The sequence below is a fragment of the Panthera uncia genome (assembly GCF_023721935.1).
Source record: "Panthera uncia isolate 11264 chromosome A3 unlocalized genomic scaffold, Puncia_PCG_1.0 HiC_scaffold_12, whole genome shotgun sequence".
Classification (NCBI taxonomy): domain Eukaryota; kingdom Metazoa; phylum Chordata; class Mammalia; order Carnivora; family Felidae; genus Panthera; species Panthera uncia.
In genome coordinates this window covers 9,637,825-9,656,900 of record NW_026057579.1, presented here as the reverse complement: position 1 = coordinate 9,656,900, position 19,076 = coordinate 9,637,825, and the positions used below count along the sequence as shown (strand labels likewise).

The 19,076-nt window shown below is 39.5% G+C and overlaps 1 protein-coding gene across 2 annotated transcripts in view; it reads right to left on the bottom strand.

Moving 5' to 3' along the window:
- Positions 1 to 18,412, bottom strand: part of ATL2 (atlastin GTPase 2) — a 57,052-nt gene extending 38,640 nt beyond the window's left edge. The window contains exon 1 of one of the 2 annotated variants that reach the window (XM_049652276.1): positions 18,139 to 18,412. In XM_049652276.1, coding sequence (XP_049508233.1) covers positions 18,139 to 18,256 — 118 coding nt within the window. In that variant the 5' untranslated portion in view covers positions 18,257 to 18,412. The remainder of the gene's footprint in view (positions 1 to 18,138) is intronic. The other variant, XM_049652275.1, reaches the window with a different exon arrangement.
- Between the last annotated feature and the right edge of the window lie 664 nt (positions 18,413 to 19,076).

The window sequence follows — 19,076 nt, the reverse complement described above, 5'->3', positions numbered from 1 at the left end:
ATACTCTAATTAGTATTGTCCCCATCAAGGAATATTGCCCATGAAGGTTATACTCCAATGTGATGAAAAATTAGAGCTGTCCAGGGGTGCCTGGGTGGCTCAGTCGGTTAAGCAGCCGACTTCCACTCAGGTCATGATCTCATGGTTTGTGAGTTCGAGCCCCAGGTCAGGCTCTGTGCCAACAGCTCAGAGCCTGGAGACTACTTCGGATTCTGTGTCTCCCTCTCTCTCTGCCCCTGCCCCATTGGTTCTCTGTCTCTCCCTCTCTCTCAAAAATAAATAAATGTAAAAAAAAAAAAAATTTAATAAAAAATAAAAAAAATTAGAGCTGTCCAATAATTCTGACATTGCTCAAATTCAATTTAAAATTTTTTCTCTTGACCTGAATTCGGGAGCTGGAAAATATAATTTTGATTGTCTCCAATGGTGAAAAACATACTCCTCTATAAATGAATTCCTGTGAATCCACTACCTCATCATGCCAAAATATTTTGGTTAGAAAACAAAAAGGTATATGGGTATTGAGGAGGGCACCTTTTGGGATGAGCACTGGGTGTTGTATGGAAACCAATTTGACAATAAACTTCATATATTGAAAGAAAAATAAAATAAAATTCAAAATAAAAAAAAGAAAACAAAAAGGTATTAGGAAATTACTAATAGTTATTTTCTTAAAGAACTCAAGACAGCTGTTCATACTGGGGAGGAAGGAAGGGCTTTTTTTTTTTTTTTAATCCTACAAGTATTTTAAGCATCAACAGATTATACATATGCTTTCTAGAATACATGTCTAGAAGATACATGAGGACATTCAAGTTCTAGTACCTATGGCTAAAAATTAGCCTCACTACCTAACATTTCATCTAATATATCACTCACAGGGGTTTTAGAGATTAGGCAGCCAAATTCACTCATTTTACAGGTAAGGAAAACACAGGACTAGACTTCTGTTTGCAGGGAGAACTGGGCCAGGTCTTATTAGTGTTTTTCCTCTCCAGCAGGGCTTCTCAAACTTTAACATGCATATGAATCACTTCAGGATCTTGTTAAAATGCAAATTCTGATTCAGTAAATCTGGAGTGGAGCCTGAAACCGCATATTTCTAACTCCAAAGTGATACCAATACTGCTGGTCTCAGAACCTAATGAAATACCAAGGATCACCGTATTTTACAGGTGTTAATATGTAAACTAATTTTATTTTGTAGTTTCTACCTATGTTAAAGTTTTCACAGAAGGAGATAAATTTTCAAGCCAAACTATAATCCTGTATTCTTCCTGGGAGACTGCTATTATTCTGATGTAACTAACCTCCAGCCTAGCCACTGAGGGTTCGAGAAACAGGGAAATAAGGCAGTGAACGTAGATATCCCTACTTTAAAAATGCAAGTGCAGAAAATGTTTTAATATGCTGACATGATATATAGCTGGGGTTGAAAATTATTGGTCTGGAGCCATCATCAGTCACCTGGGTGAGCTATTTATTTATTTATTTTATTTTTTAGAAATTTATTGTCAAATTGGTTTCCATACAACACCCAGTGCTCATCCCAAAAGGTGCCCTCCTCAATACCCATCACCCACCCCCCCTCCCTTCCACCCCCCATCAGCCCTCAGTTTGTTCTCAGTTTTTAAGAGTCTCTTAAAGCTTGGGTGAGCTTTTTAAAACAGTGCTGGGCTTCCCTCCCTCTCCCCCAGACAGAGGCAGCCCAGAATAAGATTACTGACACAAACTTGGACTTCATTAATATAGTTTTTTTTTTTTTAATGTTTATTTATTTTTGAGAGATACAGAGACGGAGCGTGAGCAGGGAAGGGGCAGATAGAAAGGGAGACAGAATCCGGAACAGGCTCCACGCTCTGAGCTGTCAGCACAGAGCCCGATGCGGGGTTTGAACCCACAAACCAGAAGATCATGACCTGAGCCGAAGTCGGACACTTAGCCAACTGAGCCACCCAGGCGCCCCTAATATAGTTTTTTTGAAAAAGAGAAGCAGCTATTAACCAGTCAGGTCCTACAAGAAAACGTTTTAACTATTTGCTCCCGTAAAATAGCGTTATTAAGAACTCACAAAGTTATTAAACTTCTGTCATGTAAAATGGGAACCAGAATGCAAATTGCAAAAATAAAAACTTCAAAGATTCCAGAAGATCTATTAACAATTTCAGGTATCAGATACTTTCCCACACCAGCTCTGCCTGTTTTGCTAATCATTTTGCTAAAAATGCTTTTAAAGTGTATCTAATGTAATTCATCTCCTTCCTTAATTACTGTCAAATCAGGAGAGAAACAAAAGTTGTTTTCTTAGAAGATTCACATATTATTTTTCACTTGAAAACTACTGTTTCCACAGTAACCAGTACTGATGTCACAGAATTTTTGTTGTTCCCATTTAAAGAATACTGAGGCATAAAAATGTTTTTATGAACTCATCTAGATTAAGAAAAATGTAAAACAGACTACAAACATATAAATGTGAGGTTTTTTTCCCAAAGCTTATAACCAAATATTAAGCACTTAAATATAAGTGTATTTTGAGATCAGAAAAACACTTTTCAACTGAAGTTAATTTAAATTAGATATTTTAAATGAGGCTGCAGTTTATTAAGTCAATCTTGTTAGCTAGTTAAGACATGCTAGAATAAATAATGGCTCAGGGGACTCTAAGCAACAACGTAGAAATTCAGAAAAATTCTGTTTAGGTTCTGCAACCTAAAGTCCTAAGGTTTTTCTCAATTTTCTTCCAAAATTAAGTCTTGTGGAAAATCTCACCCAAGACACCCCCAACGGTCTCACATCTGTTCTTATGTACTTTTTTTTTTTGGGGGGGGGGGGGGGGGGCGATATACACTTTTGTTCTGTGGTCTCAGTTGTTAAAGATTAGAGTACGAAATACTGAAAAAAATGTTTACCGAAGTTATTTATATGCTAGAGGAATTCTTACACATATGCACAGGAAGAGAAAAACAAGGTTTATTGTTCACTGAAGTACTGTTTGAAATTGCAAAAAAAAAATTTTGAAACAATCTAAATATTCATAGATAAATAAACCATGAAATAGAAAACTGAAGTTAATAAGATTTAAGTGTGTATACATGGATAAACTTCAAAACCAATGTCAAATAAAAAAACAAATCAAACCACAAGTACATACTTTAAGCCACTTACTAAAAATTTTTAAATACAGCACAGTATTGTATATTGTTTATTTTAAAAATACATATATGTTATAGGACTATTAAAAAAACAGGAAACATGTATACCGACTTCAAGATAAGTGTGTGTCTGTGGAGGGAAGGAAGAAACGAAGGAAGGCTGCTTAACAGACCAAGCCACCCAGGTGCCCCAAGCATCAAACTCTAGATCTCAGCTCAGGTCATGATCTCAGGGCCCCACATAGAGCTCTGTGCTGACAGCACGGAGCCTGCTTGGTAATTCTCTTTCTGCCCCTACTCCATTCATGCTCTTTCTCTCTCTCAAAATAAATAAACTTAAAAAAGATTTTTGTTTAAATAAAAATAAATAAAACTAAAAATGGGGGCACCTGGGTGGGTCAGTTAGGTGTCTGACTTCCGCTCAGGTCATGACCTCACAGCTCGTGGGTTCAAGCCCCGCATCAGGCTCTGTGCCGACAGCTCAGAGCCTGGAGCCTGCTCTAGATTCTGTGTCTCCCTCTTTCTCTGCCTCTCCCCCGCTCACGCTCTGTCTCTCTCAAAAATAAATTTAAAAACATTTTTAAAAACGATTCAAAACAATTAGGGCATATACAATGCATTAGATCTATGCAATGAGCACTTGGACATCTTTAATATTTTTTCTATAATTTTTAAAAACTTTATTTATTTGAAAGAGAGAAAGACAGCAAGTGGGGGGAAAGGGGCAGAGGGAGAATCTCAAGCAGGCTCCAGGCTTAGCACAGATCCCATGATGCTGGGATCATGACCTAAGCAGAAATCAAGAGTTGGACACACAACCAACTGAGCCACCCAGGCACCCGTCTATCATTTTTATAAGTTTGAAATAGGTTATAACTGTTTTCAATGAAGTATTTTGAGTTACTTCAGAATTTACTTCCACAGAAAAAGGAACTTATACTTATCGAATGACTCTATGACTTTAGGCCAGGAACTGTGACAGGAATCCTCTCAACAACCCTGAGACTTAGCAATTATCCCCATTTCAGAGAGATGAAATGTGGACAAAGAAGTTGGGGCTTGGGGGCTTTTTTTTTTTTTTTTTTGAGTAGGCTCCACGCTGGGAAGTTATTTATATGCTAGAGGAATACTTACACATGTGCACAGGAAGAGAAAAACAAGGTTTCTCGTTCACTGAAGTACTGTTTGAAATTGCAAAAAAAAAAAAAAAAAAAAATGTTTTTGAAGCAATCTAAATATTCATAGATAAATAATCGATGAAACAGAAAAAACTGAAATTAACGAATATGATGTAAGTGTGTATACACAGATAAACTTCAAACCCAAAATGTCAAATGAACTCACGACCCTGAGATCAAGACCTGAGCTGAGATCAAGAGTTGGACAACTGAGCCACCGAGGTGGCCCCTGGACAAAGAAGTTTTTTAAAAAGAAATTCAAGATTCTACAGGTAAAAAGTAATATGCACTGAGACTTCTATTTAGGTCTTTAATTAAGCCCATGCTGTTTCCTCTATACCAAACTGCCTTTCAATGTTACAGGATAATGTTTATAAAAATCATTGTTTCCAGTGATGTATAGTCACAGAAAGGACACTGAAAAACAGCCCATATTTTTAAATAATGTTTATCACTTAAAACAAATCCTTGATATCAGTTCATCTGTTCTCATGAGTAAAAAATGACAAGTACTGGGGCGCCTGGGTGGCGCAGTCGGTTAAGCCTCCGACTTCAGCCAGGTCACGATCTCGCGGTCCGTGAGTTCGAGCCCCGCGTCAGGCTCTGGGCCGATGGCTCGGAGCCTGGAGCCTGTTTCCGATTCTGTGTCTCCCTCTCTCTCTGCCCCTCCCCCGTTCATTCTCTGTCTCTCTCTGTCCCAAAAATAAATAAAAAACGTTGAAAAAAAAAATTAAAAAAAAAAAAAATGACAAGTACAGATTATGTGTGGGCTTAAAGGGTTTGATTTTGTTTGGGAGAGGTGGACTTATATATATCTAATATTTGAAAGAAATTTCTAGATCCTTAAAGTTCCAGATTAAACTGGAGTTCTGGACAAAAATAATAAGAGTAACCAAAATAATCAAAACTACAGAAAAACAAGTCTCCCTTGACAGATCAACAGGGGAAAACACTGCTACAGTACAGTCAGTCCGTCCATAATTTAATTATAGCTGGGTCTGAGTTATACTGCCAATATTTAATTAGCCAAGGCTACACCATAAAACAATGAGTCCCATGTACACTGAAGCTTAAGAACCACCTGGGTGGCTTCCTTGGAATACACTCTTGGATCTCACCTCCAGAGTTGATTAAGCTGATCAGGAGCAGGGTCCAGAAATCTACATTTGTTACTAGCACCCCCACTAACAACCACCAAGGTAATTCTAATGCAGGGGGTTAAAGGATTAGAAGTGGGAGTGCATTAAGTCTTTACTCCTTCAACAAATATTCACTGAACACCTACAATATGGTTCTAAGAATTGTAAGATTCACTAGTGAACAAAATTAAAAAAAAAAAAAAATCCTGCCCTTAGTTTATTACATCCTAAAGATGAAGAAATAGAAAACAAATACATGACATCAGCTGGTGTCAAGTACTACCAAGAAAAATAAAGCAAGTTAAGGGAAATGGAAACAGGGGTTGCTACTTCGTACAAGAGTGGCCAGGCAATGCTTCCCTAATGAGGAAACATTTATTAGAGCAAAGAACTGAAAGAAGTAGATATCTGAGAAAAGAAGTAAAAACATTATTAATAACTTCCCCACTCTATGAAATAATTTAATGTACAAATTAAGTATTTTAGGTGTACCTTTTACTGGAGAACAGAGGAAAATACTTAAGAGTGTCTACTCTGGATTCATAAGTACATAATATCTCTTTAATCCTCAAAATCACTTTGTTGGGTAAGCTAGGAGTTTCCTTGTTTGTATAAAGGAGGACACTGAGGCTCACATTAAGCAATTTGCAAGGACACGTATTTCCTAAGTAATCAAATCTGGATACACACTCAGGTCTTCGTCAAATTCATCATCTTGCAACTATGCCAAATGAGCATGTTTGTTGAATAAACACAGAGCTGAATACGTGCTCAAGATTTCTAGAAAGCTGAAAAAAAAGTTACCAAAAATGTAGTTTGTTTAAAAAAAGAAAAACGGAAGAAGGGTTTACTTCTCATCTTTATTAACAAATCTTGGCATATAGCTATTTTTCCCTTTTCCCAAAAGTTTCCTTGTCAAAATTTAATCATTTATACAGTCAGCAAATCATTTATACCATCCCCCAACATTTGGGAAACAATTTTTTTTCTTCAAAAGCTTTCTAGAAGGGCAAGTTTTAAATTGCAGATTTTTAAAAGATGAGATGCAGGGTGACCTGGGTGGCTGAGTTGGTTAAGCATCCGACTCCATTTTGACCCAGGTCATGATCTCCTGGTTCATGAGTTCAAGCACTGCATCGGGTTCCACACTGATGGTGCAGAGCCTGCTTGTGATTCTCTCTCCCTCTTTCCCTCTGTCTCTGCCCCTTCAGCACTCTCCTCTCTCTCTCTCTCAAAATAAATAAACTTTAAAAAAAAATTTTTTAGGGGTGCCTGGGTGGCTCAGTAGGTTGGGCGGCCGACTTCGGCTCGGATCATGATCTTGTGGTCCGTGAGTTCAAGCCCCGCGTCGGGCTCTGTGCTGACAGCTCAGAGCCTGGAGCCTGTTTCAGATTCTGTGTCTCCCTCTCTCTGACCCTCCCTCGTTCATGCTCTGTCTCAAAAATAAATAAACATTAAAAAAAAAAAATTTTTTTTTTAAATTTTTTTAAATGAGATGCAATAAAACTATTTTCCAATTTTCAGTAAGACATGCATATACAGTTACATGTAAATAAATGTGTAATTCATGGTTTCTTATGGTACACAGTGTGTCATGAATAAGTGAGAAAGGTCCCCCACCCTACCCACTTCAAGCTAGTAGTAATTAGAGAGCAAGGCATTATACTCGATACTTGAGAAATACAATTTGCTGATAATGGTCCTCACTCTCAAGGCTCTGACAAAATAAGTGCAAAGAACAGTATAAAGAAAGAGCCATGTTCGATTATTTAAACTAGTGTATCAATGAAGACATCCTGGAGAAGGTTGCATCTCTCTGAGCCCTGAAAAGCAGATTAAGGCTAACCTTAAAAGTTTAGGGTAAGAATACTGGGCATTATCCTGAGAGCCATGAAAAATTTGGAAGGAGAGGAGTGATAGGATCAAAGCTGTGTTGCAGAGATAAACCAAAAGTGATGAGTGAGTAAGAAGTATAATGAGAACCTAAAAAAACAGGGAAATCAGATATTAAGCAACTAGAAGAGCCAGAGTACAAGGTGAGAAGCCCGAAGTCAGAAGGTGACAGTAAAAATAGAAAGCAATGAATGCAAGAGCCAGCCAGTTCTTCAACATCCTTCTCTGAACTAGGCAACTGATAACACTAAATTATTCCATATTTTTATAAGGAACATATTCTTTTCTTATAAGTCTTTAAAAAACTATGGTGCACTAAATTTCCATTTCCAAAAGTAATTTTGAAACAGTTACTCTAAGGTTTTCTAACAGGGATCAGGAATCCATCAAGACCAGAGTAGGTTTCCTTAACTCAGGCAAACAGTTTAATCTGGTCCCAAAATTAACTCAGTAGTAAGTTAAAAGATATTAAATCCATAGAAAAGCGACTGAAATTTGGGATAACCAGTTAGCAAAGGAGTCATTAAAATACATACACAGGGACCCAAGCTTAAATTTAGAATAAGGTTTTTATGACAAATCTCAAATAGGTATCTGCCAAGACTCTGGAAATAAGATGCTACATTCCATTTTGTCACAACTCTCTACCTCACATGGCTCATTATAGGAGCAGTTAAAAAAAAAAACCAAAAAACAAACAAAAAACAAAAACAAAAGTATACACTCAAATCCCAAACTCGGCTCAATACAGGCAAAATTCCTACTACGAGAACAGCTGTAAAAAGAAAGGAATAGTGCCAAAACAGACAAACATCCTTCTAAGTAGATAAATGTGGCTAATTTGAAAAAACAAAAGGAATAAGAAAGTCAGAGGTTCTCAATATATTCTCCTTTCATCCTTTCTCTAGTTTGGCAACTTTTAGAGTACATGTCAGAGTTTCTTGTGGTAGATAAATACACATGGCTCAAAAACAGGGATAGCAGGGTGGGGCACCTGGGTGGCTCAGTGGGTTAAGCATCTGACTCTTGATTTTGGACCAGAATCTCACAGTTCAGGAGATCGAGTCCCACGTTGGGATCTCTGCTGTCAGCACAGAGCCTGCTTGGGATTCTCTCTCTCCCTCTCTCTCTCTCTGCCTCTCCCCAGTTCATGTTCTCTTGTGCACTCTCAAAAAATAAACAAAAATAAATAATTTTTAAAAACAGGGGTAAGGGAAACATATCTCCATAGTTTTTAAGAAGTCACATTTGGGGCTATTCAGACAGTTTTTCCAGGAACTATACAGTTAGTTAATTCTTTGCTCAACTTGGCTATAAAAACAGCCCACATTCTCTCTTTTTTAATGTTTATTTATTTTTGAGAGAGACAGAGTGCAAGCAGGGGAGGGGCAGAGAGAGAGGGAGACACAGAATCTGAAGCAGGCTCCAGGCTCTGAGCTGTCAGCACAGAGCCCAGTGCAGGGCTTGAACTCATGAACTGTGAGATCATGACCTGAGCCAAAGCCAGACACTTAGCCAACGGAGCCACCCAGGTGCCCCATATTCTTTTTTTATTACACATGCTCGGACACCATTTGATCTTTCAGCCACCACTATCTAATTGCTTTTAAATACTTTTTAAACATCCCTTTTAGAAAAATTCTTAGAAATAGACAAGTGCTTAAACTATTTTGTAAAAAAAAAAAAAACTTACCAAATACTGGCTATCTTCAAACAAGTAGGATATCCTACACTCGGCCTCCTAGGACCCACTCATTCCTCAAGGCCTGACAAAGCCCACCCTCACACACAGGGGTTCCTACTTCTGAAATTATAAACTTAATGATAAACTTTACTCACAAATATGCATAAGGTCTATCTGATCTCCCAACTACATGAAAGCTTGGAACAGGGATCTGTTCTACACTTTTCCACACCGGTACTCATTACACACAACTGAAAAGCCCTTTCAAAAGGTAGGTGTTCAATATGTCAACTGATAGCATCAAGGGAAAAAAAGCTAGTTCTTTGTCTAAAAATGGTCTTCTATCAGCCTGCCCTACTCCCCCTCTTTTCTCCCAAAAGAAAACAAGTCCCAGCCCTTTCAGGCTCTCTTCATCCTGAAGGGGTGATAACTTTCTTTGTATGGTCAATACATGCCAAGTGCTTTTAAGACATTATCTTTTAATCTAAAAACTTCCAAAGTAGGTTTTTTTAGTTAAGGAAGTTGAAGCTTGGTGGTGGGACAATATGAACGCAGCTCCTAAGCTAGGAACTTCTATCACACTATGGGCACCAAAGCAGATGCACATACTCTGTCATTAATGAGTCAGGAACAAACAGTATCTCAGGAAGAATTCAAAACAGTTAAAAAAAAAAAAAAAAAGAGAGAGAGAGGAAGAGAGAGAAAGAAAAGAAAACCCTCTAGCATACCTAAAGATTCAGAAGAGACGAGCATCAGTAAATTGAAAAGTTGCCGATTTATTTAAGAAAAGCACTCATATGGAGCCATTTTAACCTTTTTTTTTTTAAAAAAAAACCACTATTCGCCAACCCCCTCCCCCACAAAATTAAAAAGCAAATATGAAAAAGAATTTCTTATACACAACAGGACTTTTACAAAATAGTAACACTGAGATGGTCCAAGATTATAAAAATGCAATTAATAAAAAGTTCTGAGTTCATACTCAGTTACCATATTAAAATTTCAAGATCAACTGTAATCAAAGAAATGCAAATGCAACAGTAAGGTCCTCATTTTTACCTATGTGTTGGCATTCATTTTTAAATAACAACATCCACGTGTGAACAGAAGTATTTGTAAACAAGTACAAACCTAATCCAAATGAACACAGAATATAGGGGAACAACCTTTCCAAATGATTTGCTGATGTGTCTTCAATCTTGAAAACGTATAGGTAGTTTGACCCACCTACTTTTAAAACCATATCCTAAAGGTCAAAATTTATCTACAAAGATGTTTTGCCAGCATTGTTCACAAAAAAAATCCCCATTTTTAATGCCACTTTAAAAATCATGTTGTAAAGATTATTTAATCACACAAGGAAATACAATATGGAATGAAAAAGTGAATTACAGGGGCACCTGGGTGGCTCAGTCGGTTAAGCGTCCGACTTCGGCTCAGGTCATGATCTCACAGCTCATGGGTTCGAGCCCTGCTTCAGGCTCTGTGCTGACCGCTCAGAACCTGGAGCCTGCTTCAGATTCTGTGTCTCCCTCTCTCTCTGCCCCTCCCCCACTCGTACTCTGCCTCTCTCTCTCTCAAAAGTAAATAAAACATTAAAAAAATATTTTTTTAAAGAAAAAGCAAATTACAAAATTACAGTAAGATCCCAATTTAGGAAAAATTAAATTATGCATTCAAAAAGGATATATACTAAAAGATGTACACTAAAATGTTAGCAGTACTTACTGATGTAGAAATGTTGGGGTTCAGGGCCAACGGCCAACAAAGAATCTTAAGACCTCTTCGGTGCAAAAAGGTGGTTTTATTAAAGCATGGCACCGGCTCCATGGGCAGAAAGAGCTGCACTAGGGTTGTGATGGATGACTGATTACATACCTTCAGGTTGGGAGGGGGTTTAGGGACACTGCAAGTCTCTAAGGAATTTTGGAAACAAGGTTTCCAGGACCTTAAGGGGGCTAGCTACTGTTAGGAAAAGTTCATTTATTACTGTCTAATAAAACCTTAGTCACCAGATCCTTGAGATGTATATCAGTGGGCCATATACTTGGAGGATGATTGCTGACATGTATTTGGGGGGTAGAGATAAAAGAAGTTTCCTAAGGAGTTTTTATATGTTAAAGTAGACTTACAGAATCCTCTAGGACCCTAGAGATCGGGATAATGTTAAGCTAATATTGCCTTTTGCCCTTAGCAAAGTGTCATCATTGAGGCAGCTGAGTTCCTAGAGGAAGGTCACTATGCCTGTCTCAAAGACTTGTCAATGGGCTATAAGTAGCAAGGAAATTTAATTTTTTCTTTTGCCTTTGTTTCCCATATCACTTACCACTAGTTGATATTATTTTTATTTCTTCTTTTTTATTTTATTTGTATTTTCCAAAGTCTATAAAGATTTACTGCTTTTGAAATTTTACAAAAATTAAAACTTTTACAAGGTATAAATTATCCACGACTTGTATTAGATTAAAAGCTCTGACCAATCACAAGTTCAGCTGTAATTTAAATGCAGTACATTTCTATCTTAGTATCTAATTGTAAGACATTTGGCATCAACAACATTGTTCAACCTTTCTGAGAACTTCTAGCCTACACTTCAGAATTTGATAAATACCCAAGGCCACAGCCATTCTCCTGCAATAAAAAGTCTCTCAACTCTAAACAAAATCTCCACAGTTCATATTGACACATCTATTTTTAAAATTAAAGGGCTGATGAAAAGAAAAGAGCAATTTCTGAAGATGTGATTAACAAAGGTCTTCAAAAAAAATCTCAGAAGAAGGGTGATTTCGTGTCAAAGTTTCTCTACAACTTACTTCAAAAAAATCAACTCCCTCCCATTCTGATAAAAGTGAATTTAATCCAACTTTTAATATCTCATGAACCCATTCATTCAAATATGAAAGAGTAGCTCATTTAGCATTCCAATTTCACCCCCTTTAAAAAGTTTCTTTATAGAAGGCTTTAAAGTTTCTAAAGTGCCTTCACAGACTATTTAACAATCAAAAAAAAAAAAAAAAAACCCCAAAACACCTGTAAATTGGCTTAAGTTTGCTAGGGCAGATATTACCTCCCAGGAAGGAAAAAATGTTATTATAGAGCTAGCATTAAAACCTCCATTCTAAATTAAAGCCTCCATTCTAAATCCATTCTGATGATCGTAAGAAGTGTATAGAATTCAAAAGTAAGTCTTTGGTTAAAATAATATGTCCTAAGCACTATCCATGACTCTACTATAAATGATTATTACATGTAGGGGGAAAAAAGATTTATTGGGATTCACAATTTGTATAATCAAGTCAATTATTCTTGAGGCACTCTTGGGCATAACAGACCCATTAGATTCTACACATTTACTGTCTGAAAAGTCAATTCACTCCACTTGGAAACTGCCATGACCTTAACTAAGAAATTACTTCATACTGAATCCTATAATTGAAATAAACAATTTCAGGGGCACCTGGCTGGCTCTGTCGGTTGAGCCCCCGACTTCAGCTCAGGTCATGATCTCAACAGTTTGTGAGTTCGAGTCCCGCATCAGGCTCTGTGATGACAACTTAGCTCCTGGAGCCTGCTTTGAGTTCTGTGTCTCCCTCTCTCTCTGCCTCTCCCCTGCTCACACTGTCTCTACCTCTAAAAAATAAATAATCTTAAAAAAAATTAACAATTTCAGAAGACTGTTTTGCCATATGATTAACTGATTCTCTAAAGTGCAAATTTATTAAAATGAAGACGGCTGAGAAATATGCATGTATATTTTTATCTTATAAAAACTAACAAAGGTCTTTCAAGTCACCTATTGTGAAACTTAACTTTTAGTTCAGAGTCTCATCTTAAATAACTATACATTATAGTAATAACTACCATCAACAGAATGTTTGCCGGTGGGTTAAGCACATTTATCACATTTAATACTTGCAATATCCCTAATCATGAACACATTATCAGCATTTTACAGATAAAGTTAAAAATGTACCCACTACCCTTGCTCAAAATAAACCTTTGTCCACACTGCAGTGAAAAAAAATTAGAAGAGACTGATTGCAAATATACACATCTATATAACAGCATAGTCGAATTGGCACATTCTTACATGTACATTACTGTCTCTTAAACACAGACAGCTTTACAATTTACAGAACACTTGTACCTGTCATCTCATTTGTTCCCACAACAGCCCTATCATGGGATTATCATCACTGCTATATGTGCGGGGCTTCAAGGCTCAGAGAGTTTAAGTGATGTCACTCAGCTTTTGATTCCTCATTCTTTCCCAATGCACTATCTTGCTTCTCTGTAATTAAAGAAACATTACCCCCACAGAGTATTATGCAATAAAAAGATGAAATGTACTATAGATCCTTGATAAGCTCTTTCATAAGTTACATAGTTCACCAACAAGTTACTAGAGTTACTGGTTATTTTGATGCCAGTCACAGAAATATAATTTGTATGAATAATTTCTATTAAGATAGTACATTACCCAGGCATCCCCTAGATCCTACCTGTACTGGTCAGAAAACTAAACCCCAAATTAATCAAAATGTACACTATCTCCTTGGGAAAATAGAGAATGTATAAATAAGTCTTTCATGACTTAACACTTCCTTCTAATAGATATCATCTGCCCATAAAACCGCCTACCTACAGCCATTTATCCCACAGTAGATAGTGAGGGTGGCTACTTAAATACGCATTTTACAAAAATCTACCTAAGTTTAGCAAATATATGTACACCTAAACAGAGAGATAGGATTACCAATGACTTGAAAACTCATTTGTAAAATAGTTATCTTGGCTTTGCACTTCTGAATATTTTGTACTTCTCAATGTACTTAATAAGCAAAGTTGTTCTACTTCGTGAATTCTACTTCTTTCTATGAATTCTTCTTTCTACCTTTTCCCTTTCTACTTTAAAATCTCCTACTCCACTTAGTGACTTGCTCTATCGTTACTCACTAACTGTCCCAATCCTTAAGCAACTGAAGTTAAAATTGTTGAAGGAAAAGGCACTTAAAATGGTTACTTTCTGTCCAGCTGTATATAAGTCCAATGTGTTAATTAATCTAGATGATGCAAAAAAGAATCTCCTGGTAGAGAAAAGACATGCACAAAATTGGTGAAAAAGGTTTTGGGGTTTTTTTGTTTGTTTGTTTGTTTGTTTGTTTTCAGTAGGGTGGGGGAAGGGCAAGCTGGATTTACAAGTCACAACTGCTTTTTGTCCTGCCTATCCTTCAGGCATCCCTAAGGCTCACTATGAAGATGACAGAAACAAACACAAAATCTTCGAGTTAGAAGTTGATCTGACACTGACATGAAAGCAAGCACTGATTTCATATGAATGTTGCAGAGGTGGTGGTGAGTGGAGAAAACAGTTCCCAGATTGTAAACGTTAACTGAAGATATTAACACAATTAAAAAAAAATCAGTAAAGGAATGTATATAATATTGCTCTTGTGTTTTACAGTAAGAGTTGTTGCTCTCAGACTGCGTAAAACAAAATTTATTCATGTTTTGTGCATATTAAAAAAATCCTGTTGTATCAACTGGTAAGCTATTAAATGCCTATAAAACTAAAAAAAAAAAAATCATTAGTATGATTTCAGACATCATTCAACAGTTTTACCCTGGCATTTCTAATTATGCCTGTGATAATTTTCAAGGAAGAAAGACCCATACTCTCCTCCAAGTCTACAGGGGTAAGAGTGCCTCTGAGTAGTTTCTGTGACTGTAGACAAGTCAAAATCACTCCCTCCAATGGGATCTCTCAAAGGCAGATTTTAAGAAAGAAAAAAAAAAAAAAATCAAAGCAAGATGTTTAAAGCACTTTATAAAATATCAAGGATTATCCTATTGCCACCATATTTTCAGATTGGTGGAGTTTTTTCAACTACTCACTTTTAAAGCTATAGAGAAAGCCCTCAACCATTCTTCTGTACTAAAGGTGATAGGGAACAGTAAAGGATAGGAAGAAACTTAACATGGGTAATGAATTCATTGGGGGATCAAGTTCAGCAACTCAATACTCACATCTATCTTCCTTAAGTTAAATAATGCCCAAGAAAGTTAACATACCTGGATTTTAGAACCCTAAAATGGTTACACAGAATACCATTACATTTTTTTAAAGAAAAAAGGGGGTTTCCCTGTAGCCACCCCAGAGAAAACTTCTGTAAAGCAATAAATCACCGTTACAAAAAAGTTTGACTTCCACTCCCATTCTTTACATTTCTGTCTCTTAACGTTGAGAGCCTGCCAAAAGGCTTTGCTCACAATCATGTCAAACAAGTATTTGAAACGAGCATAAACAATTTTTTAATGCATCTTGCTAAAAAGTATCGCAATTTAAAAAAAATTTTTCTTTAATGTTTATTCATTTTTGAGAGACACAGTGCAAGCGGGAGAGGGGCAGAGGGAGAAGGAGGAGACACAGAATCCGAAGCACGCTCCAGGCTCTGAGCTGTCAGCACAGAGCCCAACGCGGTGCTCGAACCCACGAACCGTGAGATCATGACCTGAACTGAAGTGGGACGCTTAACCCACTGAGCCACCCAGGCATCCCTCTCACAATATGTCTTGAACTCCAGCATGGAACGAGGTGACAGTTTTCCAGGTACTTTTAACAACTGTTTAATACTAGACAAGTGGAAAAAGCACAATTTTGGAAAAGGTCTAACAATTTCAAGAAAGTTACTTTCACTTGTGAATATTCAAAAATTTTATCCTAAAGTTAAAACATAGTGGCAAACTAAAATCGAATCCCAAATGGACACACTTGACTTAAGGCCAGAATCTCATTTTAACTCACAGTTTATTTTCCCTATAATAATTAACTCTTAACTGTAAGGCAGATCTTTCTTCACCAAATAAAGAATTTCCAGGAATTCTGAAACACCTTACTAAGGAGATTTAATCACATCCACAGATTCCTATCACCCCACAAAGCCATTAAAATACAAGAGTACATAAGTACTTTATAAAGATCGTACATTCCTAAAGAGAGTAAGCATTTCTCTTAAGAGACACAAAGCACCTTCGTAAGATTGAACTACTGGAGTGGCACCTGACTCACCCCAACTCAGTTCTTCAACTTTACTTATTCAGAAAGCAGAGGGAGACAAAGAGTTGCTTCTACAAAGTCAAAAATAGATGAGTCCCTACTCATTCACAGCCTGTCTGCAAGGACTTTAAACACAAATCTTAAGAAGTTTTATTTGGATTTTAATGTAGTATTGAGAGACTTCAGAGCAAATTAGCAGGTTTTAGGCAGTCATTTGATAGGTATCGTTACCAAGTGAAGGGCTACCTCCAGAGTAGGGGGGAAAAAGCACACAAACACCTCTGAGTAGCAGACAGAACATTTAATAAATAGTGAGCCCTATTTATCAACTCTTAAGAATCACATCTCTTTCCAATGTACCACAAAATAAAAACAATGTTCATCACCATGACTAAGTCATAAAGTTTTGCTTCTCCTAATAAGGCAAGTACGTAAAACACTCTGAAACAACATCGAAAACGGTCACCTTAAAAATATATATATATAAAGCACAAGAGCTTACACACACACACACACACACACACACACACACACACACTACAGACCCCTAGGGTCCAAAAGATCTAAATTAATCAATCCATCAGCATTCCAAAACTAATTATTTGAGAATTCCAACTAGAAGAGATCTAAAGCAAAACCCCTCTTCTCTGGTTGTATTTTGGTTTTTCTATGTAAACAGTTCTGTCAAGTGCTTTCTTTGGCAGGCAATAATAAAATAAACTTTATTTCCTGTTCTTTATCCCGTATCAAAACTCTAAAGTTTATCGTCGCCTCTGACATATGGTCACCATGTCCAAGGGTTACTATGAATGATGAAATACATAGTTCACATAAACTTTTCTCTTGAAGTGTCTTCACGGATAACATCTTATCAAAATGTTTTACATCTCATCTCACTAAACCATTATCAGATTGTGGAAAGAGGAATCTGAAGAACACAAGTTCACGTTTAGTGTAGTTTATAAAATCTTCTCTATGCCCCAGCCATACTTCCCTAACCGTAAGCTTTTACTGTTTATAAGCATTTGAAAAACTTCATGCCTTTAAGTACTATCAAAATTCTCAATCAGGATTTCATGCGTTCGGTTCACACCACAGCAAAAGATCAAATGCTGAACTCCTAAAAATAGGGGTGTTAGGAGAGGGACACACAACACTCCGCTGCCAAAGCAAATGCGTCTTGGAGGGGGCAGGGGCGCTCCTGGTACACGTACAGTAGGAGCTCACATTCAGCAAAACCGGGGAGCGAAGGATCAGGTGACTTCACACCACAGACCTTTCAGTCTGATCGGGCCTCACTACCGTCTGGGTGACTAGTAAACGGCTCACCAGCCTAGTTTAACAACTAAATCTGGACTTGCATCCTAGCCACGCGCAACCGGCGGGAGTGGGTTCGGGGGCCGAGGAGCCCCGGAACGCGAGCCCCGGGGCACAGCCCTGGCCTGCGGACTGCGGTTCCCTCCTGGAAGGGTGTCTGGAGAGCTTTCCGACCTGGCAGCGAGGTGTCTGCTCCCCCCACGCGCTCCGCGTCCTCCTCCTCCGTGGAGCCCATAAAGCCCTAGCCACTCCGTCCTCCCTCTCTGAGACAGAGGGCAGCGAGTGCCCGCCGGCAGACAGATCGCCCTGCCGCGTCCGGGGCTCTCCAGCACCCAGCCGCTGCGCCGCCGACTTCCCCGCGCCCCCGGTCTGCGGCCCCGGCTCAAGGCCGCCCCCTCAGGTCGGGGCGGACGCGGCGGCAGCCACGCGGCGGGCGGGCAGGGGGCCGGGCCGCCCGGGCGCAGACGCGCGCGCCGCCCGTTCACCCGACAGCTGCGGGAGCCGCGGCCCGAGGGCCGCCCTTTCAGGCCGCGCGCCGCGGGAGCTCGGGGCGCGGCGGGGGTTAGGCCCCGCGGCCGCCAGACGCGACGGCGGGAAGAGAGCTGAGCCAGCCGCGGACGACGACCCCGCCGCCTGCGGCCGGTGCCCGCGGGTCCGAGCGGCCCGAGCCCTCTCCCCACCGGGACCCTGCGGCCTCCGCCCCGCCGGCGCGTACCTAGGAAGGTCGTGGACGAGACGTGGTTAACCCCGGTGTTTGGGTCGCTGGTCCGCCGCCGGCGTCGCAGCCCCTGGTGCGGCTGCTGCCTCCGCGCTGCCTCGTCCCCCTCCGCCATCTTGTACCGATTTAAAATTAACTCCCCACTGACGTCAAACGCCGCCGCCGCTTTATCAACCTCCCGGGAGCCGGCGGGACGCTGGCGGGTCCTAGCGCCGCCAGTAGCCAGCGCCTCCTTGTCCTCCCCACGCCCTCCCCCGTCCCGCCCATCGGCGCCTTCGCTCCGCCTCCGCCCTGCCAGCCTCCCTGCCCGACTGTCAGCCTGTCCCTAGGCTTTCCTGGCCTCCCGCTACTGGATGGGATTGGGCGGCGCCCCCAGCGCGGTCACCTGGCATCCGCACCGCTGCGAGCTCAGTACCACACCCCCTTAGCGCTGGGCTGGTCTGTGTGAACGCAGAAGGGATCTCCAGAGAACCAAGTCCCTCCTTCCCAGTTCAGTAACCCAATTCTTTTTACAGCTCTTCTTCATAATCCTTAACTCGTGCCCTGCACGTGCGGTTGCTTTCGCACGCCTTTCTTTCTTTTTTATCCGCCACCTTCTGTGGGAGATACCACCCTACCTGCCTTCCTCCTAAGCTATTGCTCTGCCCTGCTTTTCCTCTTGATCTTTCCTCGCCCAAGTCTCTAATGTTGCTTCCCCTCCAGAGACCATCCTATGGTTTATATGCAATAGCTCCCATCTGCTTATGAGACCCTCCCCCCTATCTTCTTGACTGCATACCTTTTCTTGCCCCTAGTACCTTGCAGGGACAAGCCAGAAAGCACTGTCATCAGCAAATGAATTGTAGTAGGTCCTTTCCTAACTATGATGAAACCTCCTTGTGAGGATCCAGTGATATCCTGCAGAAAGTGCAGGTCACTTTTTAAAATAAACACCA